The 14,620-nt window shown below is 41.3% G+C and overlaps 1 protein-coding gene across 2 annotated transcripts in view; it reads left to right on the forward strand.

Annotated features, from left to right (window-relative positions):
• llgl1 (LLGL scribble cell polarity complex component 1) overlaps positions 1–14,620 on the forward strand; it is a 34,116-nt gene that overhangs the window by 5,563 nt on the left and 13,933 nt on the right. For both annotated transcript variants that reach the window (XM_086288643.1, XM_086288642.1), the window contains exons 3-5: positions 11,902–11,983; positions 12,114–12,274; positions 12,431–12,577. In XM_086288643.1, the coding sequence (XP_086144769.1) occupies positions 11,902–11,983; positions 12,114–12,274; positions 12,431–12,577 (390 nt within the window). The remainder of the gene's footprint in view (positions 1–11,901; positions 11,984–12,113; positions 12,275–12,430; positions 12,578–14,620) is intronic.

A 14,620-nucleotide genomic window follows, 5' to 3' on the forward strand; every position in this document is an offset into this window, starting at 1 on the left:
TGACGTTTGTAGGGTTACTGAAGTTGGGCTAGCTGGTATATAATGATGTGCTACGTGATCGCTAGCGACACAGCTATGTTAGCATAACATAAACAGTGAAGCTGGAGGACGAACACTAACACTTTTCCACTTATAAAAGTTAACGTGAAGGTTCTTCATGGTTAGAGACAAATGCAATCGCATGGCAGGATGCTGTAAACGGACCAAACTTCAGTCAGGAGAACAACTGAGATAATCCATCCACAATACGAGGTTAGTCATTAATATACTGCAACAACATGGGAATAGAGCAGCTGCCAGAGAATTCAACATTAATGAATCAATGGTACAGAAGTGGAGGAAGCAAGAAGAATGAGTTTACTAAAGTTTGATTTATCTGACTGCTTTGTTTCGCTTAATGTGCCTTATAATCCCGTGCACCTTATGGTCCGAAAAATGCGTACTGCACACTGCAGTTTAATGTTGCAAAGCACCTCTTTTTAACTTCAGTGGATATTATACATGGTTATGCTCAGGATATGTCAGCCCATTTCTACTGGAAATGCCTTTTGGTTAAACTTTCAGCAAGGAATTTGCATTTGCACTGTTACATTTTTATAAAGCTTTAATGTACATAAAAACCAGCTTCTTGTTTAAGTGAAAATAAATGGAAGGTTGTCTTTTTGCGCTAGTAATGTTGTGGAGTTGTATTTTGTCTCGCATCAATTATATCGTCGGTTATATCGTTATCGCAAATTTTCAAATATATATCGTGATAAATATTTTTGGCCATATCGCCCTGCTCTAATCACAGCCAAAAGGATGGTCAACAAGAAGTATGAGACTGACACAAAGCCTGGAAAAGAAAAACTGATAAACAACATCATCTTTGTTGCAACAGAATTTAGATGCTTGAAGAGGATTTCATCCTCAGAGGCTTAGAATACCTTAAATGCATTTCTTGGTGTGCGGTCAGTGGGGGAATCTTAACCCCCCGACCCAGGGAGTGGCAGTGTGACGTTCACTCTGTTTGAGTAATGCCGGATGAGCCGAGTGAAGCTGTGCTGGGAATCTGTATCGGGTTTGGCTCATGATATGCATTATGACAAAGCCATAATCTGGCTCAGTGTGTCGGTTGTGTCAGAAATTCCAGCAGCTCTGAGGCTAGTGCTTCATCCACACCAGCAGCTCCGTGACATGTTGTTGATGTCTGTTATCTCTGTGGCATTCAACTCTGCCGTATTTATGCCGTAGCTTCTAGAGTGAGTAGCAGTCTGCTGCTGCGGTGTTGTATTCAGGATTGCCCAGAGTTGGGCTTTCCTCCCTTTCATCGATCAGACAGGTGAACTTCACCAGAGTAAGACCTTAGGTGGAAAACGAAACGCTGGGATATGTTAAAACTTGCATTAAAGGTGTTTCTGCGCAGATTATAGTAACTGTGTGTGTGTGTGTGTGTGTGTGTGTGTGTGTGTGTGTGTGTGTGTGTGTGTGTGTGTGTGTGTGTGTGTGAAGGGAGGCTGCCGGCTGTGTGTGCATTATGCTGGAGAATCGACTCTTTCACATTCAGATGGGAGGAGAGAGAGAGAAACTGGTGGTACCAGGCACTTGCACTGCAGAGAGGGATGGATCGAGGGGGGAATGGTGAGATGGAGATAAACGGCAGCAGTGAAGACAAGGGAGTGTGAAACAGACAGTGGGGGGGAGGCAAAAATAACTCCAGTCCACGGCGAAATGTCTGTATCTAGCAAAACGAACCTGCCATCACCCTGCCTTTTAACAAGATTCCAGCTGCTGGAGAACATTTACCTACATTGCATTAGAACTTCAGCCTGTGGCTCAGGACCACCTAAAGCTGGTTAACTTTCCCAGGTAGTTACACGAGACACTGTTTTAGAGGGCTGGACCAATAAGCTAATAAAGATATAAAATTAATATTGAGGTCAGCTTTTTGGTGCAGTCCTCTACAACATCCCAGTTTCTCATGTGGCCCCTTGGGCGAATTAATTGCCGACCCCTGAGCTAAAGTTGTAAGTTGTTTAAAAAAAGTTTTATGGTGCCCAAATCTGAGAGTTCTCCTAAATGTTAAAAAACTAAACACTTGATGGCAGTGAGATGTTTGTTTGTTTTTTCCCTTGGAAGAATGTTTGTCACAAAGAGCTGCAGCTAATGATTTTTATATTAAGCTGATGGAGTTACAGTAATGTGGCAGCTGTGACTTTTGGTGTTGGATGACGTTTGATCTTCAGTAGAGATTCTTAGAAATGAGGGGTCACAGAAAACTTGGCCAACCCGCTGGCTAATCACTGCTTTCCATTCAAGCAAGAGAAAAAAAGAGCCAAACCATACACTACAAGGACAAAAGTATTGGGCCACACCTCAGTCTTTGAATTCAGGTGTTTTCAGTTTCGTTGCCACAGGTGTATAAATTCAATCACCCAAGTCATGCAGTCTGGCTTTACAAACATTTGTGAAAGAATGGGTGGTTCTTAAGAGCTCGCTGAATTTGAGTGTGGTGTTTTAATAGTGTAGGTTTAGTTGTAAATGCTTTTATTTAGACCGTGAGAAGCTGAGCAGGAGCTTTTTTTTGTGTGGAGGTGAAACACCATGTCCAGCTGGTATTTTTTTAACAAAGTGGCAGGTTAATTATTTGTAGATTTCCATCTGGTGGTGTTCCTATCTGTAGATCCACCACATTTGGTATCAATAAGAACAATGTGAGAGCAGCAGCACCAGTTTCCTTAGGTTTGTTGTTTTTCGTGAGTGTCCTGTTGTCTTTGAGTCTCAGCCTCCGGTCATCTGCATCTTGTTTTCTGTTTGATTTTAACTGCGTGTCTAAGATCTGGTTTCTTCAGAGAATTATGAGTGAAACAAACTGCTGTTTACTAATGAATACACTGGTGTTAAGGTCATCTTATGGTTTTCCCCAGAAACTCTTCATTTCCCCAAATCTCTGTAGACACTACAGGGATCTGCATGACACTTTGAGCCACAACAGCCACTTTAGTGGGAAATTCATTGGAATTTCCCTTTAATCTCTCAAAGCCTACTACTTGTTTGTTTTAACATTTACAGTGATATACAACAAATAATAAACTTGAAGAAAGCAACACTGTTTTATTCCACTTCCGAATTCAAGGTTGGGGGTAAACTAGACAGACAAGCAGTGAGAATGAGTTTCAGGTTTGTGTATGTGAGTGAGTGTCCACATTCCTTGTTAATCTGACAGGCTCACTGACTTTGGTTTGACCTAGAAGTGGTTGCCAGCATACCTGTACTGTAGTACGCATTCACAGCCCTGTAGAGCCAGATGTGCAGTCCTGCTTTCTGACGCTGATGCCTGAACTGTGCAGAGAGCGTGCTGAGTAGTAGGACTAGAGAGTATTCACAAAAGAAGAGTAGAAAATTGCTAAATTTGAGGTACTCGTTTCATTTGAACTCATGCTCTCCGTCCTGGCACCACGTCTCCTCCTCTCCTCTTGTTCACATTCAGCCTCTCGTTCAAGTTTCTCACTTGCTCCCTCTCCTTTTCTCCTTCTCTCGTTCTGTGTTTATAAAGGCAGGGTCATATTACACCCTCAGAGTTTCTGCTTCGACCACAGACTGGGGCTCAGCAGAGGGAAGGGGACAATGTAGCGTGGAGGGTTTTTTTTTGTTGGTTTTTTTTCCCCCCCTATCATCTGTGGGGGTGGTGGGGCGACTTAGGAGTCTGTCTCCTGTCATGGAATGCATGTTGCGTTGCCCTGGGTTAACCCTCCCTCATTGTGTGTGTGCGTGTGTGCAGATCGGGTGAGTAAGAGCTTTGTTGCTGAGTCGAGTCTTAATAAAGGGCGCTTTTGAAATGGTTTCCAAGACGACCATTGCAGTTGCCTGGGATGAGAAGTACTTGCACACTGGAGGGGTTTAAAAGTCTGCAGCTAAGCACATCAGACATTAGAGTTTGGTAAGAAATGCATCGGTTAAAGGTAAAAAGGTCAGAAAATGCTGCCTACAGTATTACAGAACCTCTTTGCGATGAACACATTTATTTCAGAATGACAAGTCAGGGCTCTGATTACTTCTAGACAATGTGGTACGTGCTCAGTCGCACAGACACTCTGACCATTTATCAAAAGGACCGGCCATCTAGCAGCCAGGACGAGCTAATATTTACACACTCGGGCAGCAGAGCTTTGATCTGTGTGTTTGTGAGTGTGCTCCAGCTGATGGCTCTGCATCTGTCTCGCTGACATCCTGCTGGTCAATTGCCTGTTGTTGTTCTGATTCATCAGTTCCTATCTGACACTTTATATTTGCATCTTTATTCAGTATTTTTATCTGTACTGAAGTCACCATAGTCCAGCTTAGTTTAGACCACAGGGTTGTTCACTGATTTTTTTTTTTTTTCTTTTTTCTGGAATTCAAGAGAAATCTGTCTTTAACACCATGAGTCATGCACTGTTGCAATGTCACACTGACTGGATTTAAAAAAATAAAAACAAATCCCTGTTTTCTTAATTTCTTCTCATGATGAGTTGATTTTATTCTGACAGCTGTTTTAGTTTAATGCGAGTGCTCATGTCTGTGTAGTTGGTGGTGAAAACGGTGCATTTCCTTTGTGCTTGTTGGTGCCATCAGTTTCCCTTCTAATTGTAGTACAGCTTCAGCTTCTCCTGCCATTTCCCCATCATCAGTCTCCAGCTTTTGATCAAGTTATATGCATTTGTGTTTTTATGCACAACTGTGTGGTCTGTGTTGCAGGGGAGTCTGCAGAGAGGGTATACCATTTTATGTAAGCTGCATTATTTTTGTTTGTGTTGAACAAATCAATGCAAGTATTCATTGGTATAGTTGAGATCAAGTTAGACTTTGATTTAATCTGGAACACTCCTCCTATCCTTTACCTCCTACCTTCTCCTCCCCCAATCACCCACACACAGCCTACTCTCTGCTTGCTTATACGGATGTCTTATAAAGTACTTTTCTCTCTACAATATTTTTAGTTTCTCCCTCCTCCTATCATACTTTTGTCTTTGTTTTTTCTTTTTCACTTTCTGTGTCACTTGGTTTCCCGACTATTCCTAGCTCCTCATTGATATTCCTGAAGAATTGCAGGACCTTTTAACCCCACCCCTTCTGCTCTCTCTGCCTTCACCCTCCTCACGCCTCATTCTCTGCTTTTAGTCCCTGCCTGCTTTTACACCCACACACATGAATTAATGTGCACACACTCGCTCGCCCAGTTGGCAACAAGTTGCAGGAGTCTGTCTGCGGGGATAAAGACTGTGCGGGCTTACCAAGTAGAGCAGATTGGATGGGTTGTATAATAGAGTTGAGGCATGAAAAGGAAAACATTTATCTGAACTGACAAATCAAAGTTGTCTGATTTGCTGAATGAGCAGGGTAAGGTGACTGAATTAAAGAGAGCATTATGGCAGCATTAGCTACTTGGTAGCTTTACTTTGAGTTGTATTTGTAAGCCATTACCTCCCAGTGTTACTGGCTCTGGCATTGCAGATAATAAACCTGTTAAAGCTATGTTTACATCTTTACATAAGTAACACTCAAAGCACAATTTTTATTAATTTTTTTTAAAATTTCCTTTCCTTTTTTGTTTTTTCTTTTGTGAATTAATCAGCAGCTATGCTTCTGGGTTTGAGGCTGTAATTTCAGCCAAAAAAAAGACTAATGACAACATTAACATGCCCATAGTCACTATGTCCGAAATCAGGTGTTATTTACAATAGAGTAGTGTAAAGTTTCAGTCAGTGTACTGCAAACCTGGTGACCTGCATCACCTAAACATCAGGAATTGTACAATTTTTAGTTAAGTTTATTTTAGGTTTTCTGTACGTTAGCTTTGCTAATGTATCTTGTTGGCTTTTGCCTTAAACTTGCGTTCTTTTTAAAGGTGGGATTGTTGCAAAACAAAAGCCCTCAATATGTTGTACATATAAATAACATCCTTTTCTATTTCTTTTTGATGTTACTTTTAGTAGAGGGTTTTCTCTAGCTAGACCTGGCTTAGGTAGAAATGCTCTACTCGAATTGCTGGACTTGTGCTGTTTGTTCCTGCTAATGATGTTATTTTGTTCAGCTGATCTTCTTGGGACCATTAATGTTTGCAGTGTTAAAATAAACCGTGTACTGTTTTGTAGTGATTCTCCAATGTACATGTACATCCACTCCTTCAGGTTTGACTGCCTCGGTGTGACAGAACGTGCACTGAGGGGGCTGCACAGAAAGGGGAGTGTGGGAGGTGGAGAGGTACTAGCAGAGGGAAAGGATGCAAATGAGACAAGATTGTTTCTCTAGTGGGTGGGTGGAGTTGTTTGGCTTGTCTTGTTGTAGACTTTTGCCAGACGTCTGAAGAGTTTGTGCATGTGTTGCTATGCATGTAGGGAGGTGAAGGAGTTAGAAAATGCACATAAATGATGTCTTTCATCAGTTCAGCTTCCCTGAAAGTCTGAAACTTTTAGGAATATATTTTTTAAACCTTTTTTAGGGCCTTCATTCTCTTTCTGTGTGTGATTAATTTGTACTTCATCTTTAGGTCTAGTGATGGGGTCAGGCAGGAAGTAAGAACATGTCTTCTGTCACTGTTTGTGTGTGGGTGTGTGTTTGCTGCTACCTGTGTGTCCACATGGAAGACAATGCCTTCTGTTTGTCTGTATTCAGACCGTGAAATCGCTTTATCCTTGCTAACGCACTCTCTCTGCATCAGCGGGCAATTGTGCGTGCGTGTGTGTGTGCGCGCATGCGTGTGTGAGGACGAGACAGTGATTCAGTGATTATAAGTTACTGTAGGCCTCCATTGTGTGCTTTTCTGTCCTCTGGTGAGCAGTGAAGCAAACCTTTGCATGCTACAAACAGAACATATAGATCAGTTCAACCAGTCTGTCATTCAACAGGTGTCGTTCTTTTTCTTTAAAATTTTCTCTAAACCCTTGGCATGCTGTTTAGGAGTGGTTTTACACAGCTGGAGTGTCTGTTTATACTTTTTTTCCAGACTGGATGGAGGAGGACTTTAAGTTTCTGCTTTGAGTCAGCGTTTCATTCTGTTTACGAGTATTAAAGTCTGACTCCCTTTAGTTTTTGCTGTTAGAGCCTTGTGTGTGTTCGAAGTGTCGATGAAACTTCTGCCTTATCTGGTGAGGCACCCTGAGACTTTGCAGGCGTTCCTCTTTACCTTATCCTGCGTTTGGTAGGCACATAGTTTAACTCTTTCCTCCATAAAGATGCCGTTTGATGTCCTCCACCTGTACTCTTAATGACAAGCTTTGACACCTCAGTAATAGATCAATAAAGACATGGTTCAGGTTTTCCAAGGGTACCTCCATAAGCAGAGACCACCCTCACCAACTTCTGATGCTGCTCATTTCAAAAAAGAGCTTTCAGGAGGTAAAGAGCTGAGCCTCAGAAGCGTATTTTGTACATGATAAAGGAAGCACTTTCCAAATTACCTTTTACAGCACATGTTCCTGGTCCCCAGAGGATAAATCCTTACATATTTTATTACAATCCTACTTATTTGTGTATCAGCATCAATATCAAGTCATGGGTATAAAAATAAAATGTGTGCGTATAATGGGCAGATTGCCATGTCTTCGATCTGTTGAGCACATTTGTGCTTCCCAGAATACAAAACCATTTGAGGATCAACACTGCAGCTCCAGGGATATCTAGTGAGCCTTCAGAGTGTGTGTGTGTGTGTGTGTGTGTGTGTGTGTGTGTGTGTGTGTGTACATTATTCCTATAAATGTTTAATCAGTTCCCCTCTGATCACTTTATTCCTGTTGGCATTGCTTTATCTTTTGTCTTGCTGGAAATGAAGGTATTGGATATCAAATTACCTGATGCTTCTGAAGGGATCAGGACTAGAGTTGATGGGGAAATTGAATTCAAACACATTTTAAAGAAACTTTTATTGAAATCAATAATATATGTAGGTTTTTAATATTTTCTTTTCAGCTCACCTGTTTTTTTTGTTTTGTTTTTACCGTCAGTGCTTTGTTTTTGTTTTTTTTGTTTTTTGTTTTTTTAAGTGCGATTTCTCAACATTTTAATGGTCCAGCTCTTCTGAATAATAATCTAACGACATTCCCAATCAGCCTTAGTCACACTTGTGGTTTGTGCTTCTTGACAAACATTTGCATGTTAACAGGCTAAAGTAAGACTATGATCATGGTGAACATTATACCTGCTAGACATCAGAAATTGTGAGCCTGTTAGCTTTTGGCTAGTACTCAGAGGTGCCACCATGCCTGTAGACTCTTATGCTAAAACTTCTTAATGTTTATTTTAAGTTTCGTCATTAATCAGAGTTTACTGGAATGAAGATGACAAAGCTGTGAGCACAGGCACATAGTTGTAGAGGCAGGAAGGGTGACACATTTACTCACTTATTATGACCCCACAGCTTTTGGGGGCTTGTATTATTGGCCAATGAGCAGACCTCTTGGGGGAGGGAGCTTAATTCAGACATGCACATAAACTTTTAATGAGGTCAAAGCAACAGGGTGACATCATCCCTGGGAATCCCTCTACCAGCTGTCTGCTGACACACCAGGAGCAGGAAGTGTGTGTGTGTACACATTTTTACTTATTAATTTTTCTAACTGCTCCTGATTGATAAACGTTTTTATTCCTGGTTATGTGGTGTTGGGCTGGTTTCTGTCTGAGCTGCTACAGACCAGCCAAAAGTCAAGTCTCTGACAGAGTCCTAAATATTAGTGGTCTTCTTTTTTTTTTTTTTTTCCCCCTCAATGTGCTGACAGCTTTCTTTGCACTCGTTTTTGCGTAGCCAACCTAAATGTGTGGGAGCTGCGAGATTTGTGATGAATGAGCTGTGGTCACCATGACATAGCTGGAATATATGCACAAACCGCTGCTGTCTGTCTGTTTTTCAGTCCCTCTCATCTTTCCCACACAGCTGTGATTTTTCTCCGTTCACTTATTCTCCTGTCGGCTTTTTCACTTTTACCTTTAAGTTACAACAGGGCACTTTTAATTTGTCCCTCGGTAATTTACCTTTCTGTGGAAGCTTATTTCTGCTGCTGGAGGGGAACAAAATGCCATCCATAACTTAAAATTTGGGTATCTCACAAGTTTAATTTAGTAAGATTGACAGAGCTAACACAAAATTCAATCCGGAAGCTTCACAAAGGAAAGCAGATGGAGCAGCATGCACACTCAAAAGCATCAGAGAGCTACCAGTGAACGTGAACAAAGACCAGGATGAGTGTGTTCATGTCAAACTGTTGGGCAGCGAATACTGTCAGCCACCTCCTTGTTACCTGCTTCCAGATGGCAAGGAGATGACATATCTTCATAGACCTTCCTGATTGGGAGAGCTAACTTTAAATTTCAAGTTATTATTTTTTTTCCTCTCCCCATTGGCGGTAATGCGGTTCTGTACCTTTTTGCCATTATTGCTCCTCTTTAGATCGTGATGCCTACGCTGCTCATTGAATCTGCTTTTAACACAGATGTTGTAATGCAGCAATTCAGTCCTTTTAATATTTTAGCACACATGCTGTTGTGCCACGCACAAATTGACTCACAGCTTTGGCTTAAAAAAAAAAAAATAAAATCTGCACTGGCAGTTCATGACCCACAAATGAAAGCCCTCCTCACACCTCCACCTCCAGCTGTCTGAGACTTGTTACTGCCGTGTATAAAACACAGGGACAGGAAGTGACAGCACTCAGGAATGCCAGTATAACACCCAGCTTGGTCTCCAGGGGATCGGCGTCGTGAGGGAATGAAAAAGAGGGATTTAAGTTCTTCCTGATGGAAGAAGACAGCTTCCATAAACAAGAGGATGGAACTTACAGTTATGAAAGCTGTAGGAGGATTTTTTTTGTTTTTGTTTTGTTTGTTTTTTGCACCCCCTCGTCTGACAATAGAGCAGTAAAGCAGTGAGAATGATGATGATCGAATATCTGTGACTTTCTTAACAAATTCCTGACTATGGGGATTTGGAGTCCTGGGAATAGGAAGTGAGGGAAAGAAACGTATAAATTAATGTAATTATAATATTGATCTTTTCTTTTTCCTCAGATAAAACAGGAATGTAGAAAACCCGCTGTGCACACAGTAGAATACAAACATGCACTCCCCAGATTTCCTCTTATTTTTCTGCATTTTTAATCCACATTCCTACAGGCTTATGTAAGCAGTGTGCTGAAGTGTGTCGATATTGCTTCCAAGCACCACGTGTGTATGTATATGTGTGCAGCTTCTAGTGAGGAGTGTGTGTGTGTATGCGCGCTAACTCACAATTTAGTCCTATTTAGTGCAGTTGTCGTCACAGATCTTGAGAGTAATCTTTATTTTATCAGCTCGGCTTCATTTCCTGGGCTAACAAAGGGGTGACTGCGGAGATTGCCGCTGATTACACACACGCTCAGACGTACATATATGTACACAGTGGTGGTTTCAGGCATCTGCGTCATCTGGTTTTGATAATTGCTATGAGCTTTGTTATAGTGTTCTAATTCCACCCCTCTATTACACCTAAACTGTGTGCGTCTAGTTTACAGCTCAGAATTATAGCACTCTGTCCTCTTACTCACTAGTTTTGTTTGTTTGTTTTGTTTTTTTAAATAAAGTGAGATACTTTAAGGTACTCCCCTCTGCCTGCTGGTGTGTACGTGCATCTTTTTTTTTTTTTTTTTTTTTTGTGCCGTGATTGTTTTGTGTATTCACATTGTCTTGTAGTATCTGAGGACGCTGAATTTTGTTACAGAATATATGCATCTAAACAGACAGGAGGACACAGACGACTATGTTATGGTCCTCTCTATCTCGTGACCTTTCTGAAAAACTAAAAATATCCACAGTTTGGTTATCTGCTTTTAACAGCACTGGTGTTCCGTACCAGTCATGCATATTTTTAAACCATGATGGGAGTCTAATTGCTTGCCCTGGCAGAGTTGGCGCCACGCTTGGTGCACAGTGTTATACTGATGTGCAGGGAAATGGGAAGGAGTAAAAGAATGATATTTTAAACAGGAATGTTAATTTGGGCATGTGACAGAGAGGCAGATATATCCAGGTTTATGTTTTTAAACCTCTCAAGCTTTGTTTTAGGAGTGTTCTTCTTGTGTATAACTAGCCATTGACTTAAAAAATAAAATGTGCTTTTGCCCGTCTCTCTGCTGAGACCACTCAGTGTCTAATAATTCATGCAAGTTTTTTGCCTGCAGAAATTATATTATGTCTTGCTGCACCAGCTGTGGCCAGAGGCATCTTCTCTATAATGTGATATCTCAGGATACTGAAAAAATGTACTTTTCTGATTTTCTATGAGTTTGAACACGAAAAATAAAATGATGACAATTTGTCTTTTATGCAATGACACGCCATGGGTTATGTCTTTGTCAGCAAGACGATTGTAAGACTGATGAAATTGCCGTTAAAGGTTCAAATTTTATCCTCCTCCGTTTGAAATGACCATATTTTTGAAAGACCAGGAGCAGCCGGGACCCCCTGGCAATATGTTTGACACTCCTGGTCTAAAAGAAAACATTATACATGGAAAAAGCCAAGCCTGGAATGACAAAGAGGTAAAATGCAACTTTACTGACTGGTGGAAGCAGAAAGTTTAGTTTGGATTAAGGTGGAAACTTGTAGTATATGAAGTGTCTTGGTAAGGTGTGCAGCCAGAACAGCCTCAGTGCACGTCTCTGGAGGGATGAAGGACCATTGTTCCAAACATTTATTGATTTGCAGTGAATCTTCTCTTTAAAGGGAGTAGTGGACACAAATTATACAGAAGAACAGAGATTCCCTCCTTCCAATCTTTTTTTTTTTTCCCCTCCGTGTCTGTAGCTCTAGACAATAAGTATGCTGCTTTGTGACATCTTAACTTTAGCCCACTGCTCATGCCAGTCTAAATGTCTGAATGCCAAGTTGTGTATTTCTTTAATGGGATACCTGCAGCTATGGGGCGCCTGGTGTGGAGTTCACAGGTCTGCACAATGACACCACTGCTGTCACACAAATCCACTTCCTGCCTGGACAGGTGAGCTCAATTTTCTCCTGAATGTTTAAAAATGTTAAAAAAAAAAAACTCCTCCAAAACATTAAAAATTAAGTTAAGGTTTCGGCAGTGAGTCATGGCACACATCATATATTAATTCTTTTCTCCCAAGGGTCGTCTGCTGTCACTGTTGGATGACAACACAATCCACCTGTGGGAGCTGGTGGCCGGACCCCTGAGAGAGGTCGGTGGGGTTAAGAAAGAGGGCGTGGTTTCTCTGCAGGAAGTGAACACCTACAATCTGCCCGGCAGACCTGGCATCGAGAGCTGCAGGTACACAAGAGTCCTCTTTACAGAAACCTGAATGAAAATTGGGAACTTTTGAAAGTCTGTAATCATGTCTCGCCTTCTTTCACACCCCAACTTGTTGTTGGTTGTGCCTGTTAGAATTTTGAGTATCATAAATTTTCCTAATTTCCTTTCTCTCAGTGCCACTCGGGTGACTGTCCTCCTCTTGCTGAAGTCATGTGACCTCCTCTGCGTTGGAACAGAGGGAGGAGGCGTCTACTTCCTAGAGGTGCCCAGCCTCTCGCTGAAAGATAACCAGACACTGCTCCAGGATCAGATCACACACAGGTGAGATTGTTACACAAAAGGAATTAATACAAAAAAACATGAACAAAGAGACAACCCAAGTACAGATCAAGCAATAAATCTGTGTCTTTTTTTGTTAACTTACACTGTTAAACAAAAGAATCTGGTGGATACAGCAGCTAAGCTGATATTGGAATGGAATACATAGCCTTATTGTCTAACTGTCAACACATGTGGAAGGGTTATATTTTTTATTTTGCAGATATTTATTAGAGAATATGAAATTATCCTTGTAAATAGCTTCACATGCTTAAATCTTTTGACTTTTCTTCACCATCCTTGTTCTCCACTCTTCTCCGTCCTCCATCACAGTGAGCGTTCCTGTAAACATTAAACACTTCAGCTTCCTCCACTCACAGCTCCAGCTGAGCAGCTCACACACATGCGGATACAAATATCCCCACTGACCCTAGCAGCAGCAGGCAGGTCAGGTTCACTGGGTTCAGGCTCCATTAAACGCTGTCAGATGTTTTATATATTAATTTATTTAGCTTTTAAAAAAACCCAAAAAAACCCGACAAGTCAAAAATAATTACACACCGTAGTGTGAGTGAGGAGCACTAAAAATGAAGATATGGCTGCTTTTACTTGCAGAATAAAATGATCAAATCAGTCATGACAGTAAAGTTGACCTAACAAAGCAGCCTATTACCTAATTTTGGCTTTGTTCCGGTAACTCACTTGCACAGTTTTTTAACAGACATGTTCTGTGAAGCTTATTAAAAATGTACGTGTGTTTTTTCCCTTCAGCGCTTTTGTTTTCACATAGGAGGTTTGTGTGTGTAGAGTTCATTTGAACAAAGGTAATGTCACATAATGGATTTTTTGTTTGTTTGTTTTAAACCAGTGCAGATTAGAAAACCTTCTTTAATTATGTGTGAGGGTTTTCAGCTTTAATTCTTCATTTTCTGCCATATTATGACAGTGGTTTATATAATATAATATTATTACAGTGGTATTAAATATGGCCAAAGTTGAGCCTCATTTTTGTGGGTTTTTTTTCTTCTTCTTTTGTCTAAGATATCAGAGTGAGGGGAATAACGTTAATATTGGTCCTCTCAGGCTGTGGCTGTGAGCACAGTAGCTCCAACCACCTGCTGATGAAAACCTTCTCTATGCTAATAGCAGCCAACCATTAGAATTAGAAAGGTTTAGAGGAAGGGTGGCCTTAAAGAAAAGCTAAAAACGCCTTGTTTCAGACTGGGGGTTGCACCATGATATCAGTTGTAAAGGCTGCAAAGGAACTTGCTAACAAAGCAGTGTTAACTAGATATACAGACACCTGAAAGACGGCTATGTTACTTCAGGGCTGTTATTTGTAAGGTGTTTTTACCCCCTCCCCCTTAATGATGGTGGAGCCTCACTGTGGCAAGCAGTGATGTGAGAGCTCAGCAGTGAACTAGAACAAAACACAGTGAGAGTGGAGCACAAACACCGATCATCACGCACGTAAAGGAATTCAATTGTTATCATAGAAGAAAGGAAATGCAGAATGTTGTATGATATCTGACAGAAAACAAACGTGATTTTTTTTGCCTCCCTACATACCACAGACTACTTTGTGGTTCGTGCTTGAGCTTTGCTGTGCTGCCACACTGGCTGTGTATCAGTACTACTGTTGTTTCTTTTTCATTCTGCTGTGACTGTGTGACTGCTTGGCCAAACCCCTCATTAACCAGGCTTGTCGAGGGAAGTAAGCAGAACTGAAGCCTAACGAGGGCGCTGATAAGGCAGGCGTGCGTGCGTGCGTGTGTGTGTGTGTGTGAGAGAGTGTGTTTGTGCGCAAAGGAGGGGAGGTTTTAGACAGTAAAGCTTTGTACCAAATGCCAAAACACAGTATTCCGGTTGGGGAAGTGTTTCAACACACACACACACACACACACACACACACACACACACACACAAGCGTACACAGGATCATCTCTAGGACTCTATGGCAGGATGCTGGATTCCCTAAAAATACTTATGAACAGGGCGACAGAGACAATGGAATGCTTTGTTGGGAATGTTTCTGCCGCTGTGCTT

The sequence above is a fragment of the Aulonocara sp. 'chitande type north' Nkhata Bay genome, linkage group LG4, assembly GCF_057382095.1.
Source record: "Aulonocara sp. 'chitande type north' Nkhata Bay isolate Kocher_YH1m ecotype deep benthic linkage group LG4, A_spYH_male_GT1.1, whole genome shotgun sequence".
Classification (NCBI taxonomy): Eukaryota; Metazoa; Chordata; class Actinopteri; order Cichliformes; family Cichlidae; genus Aulonocara; species Aulonocara sp. 'chitande type north' Nkhata Bay.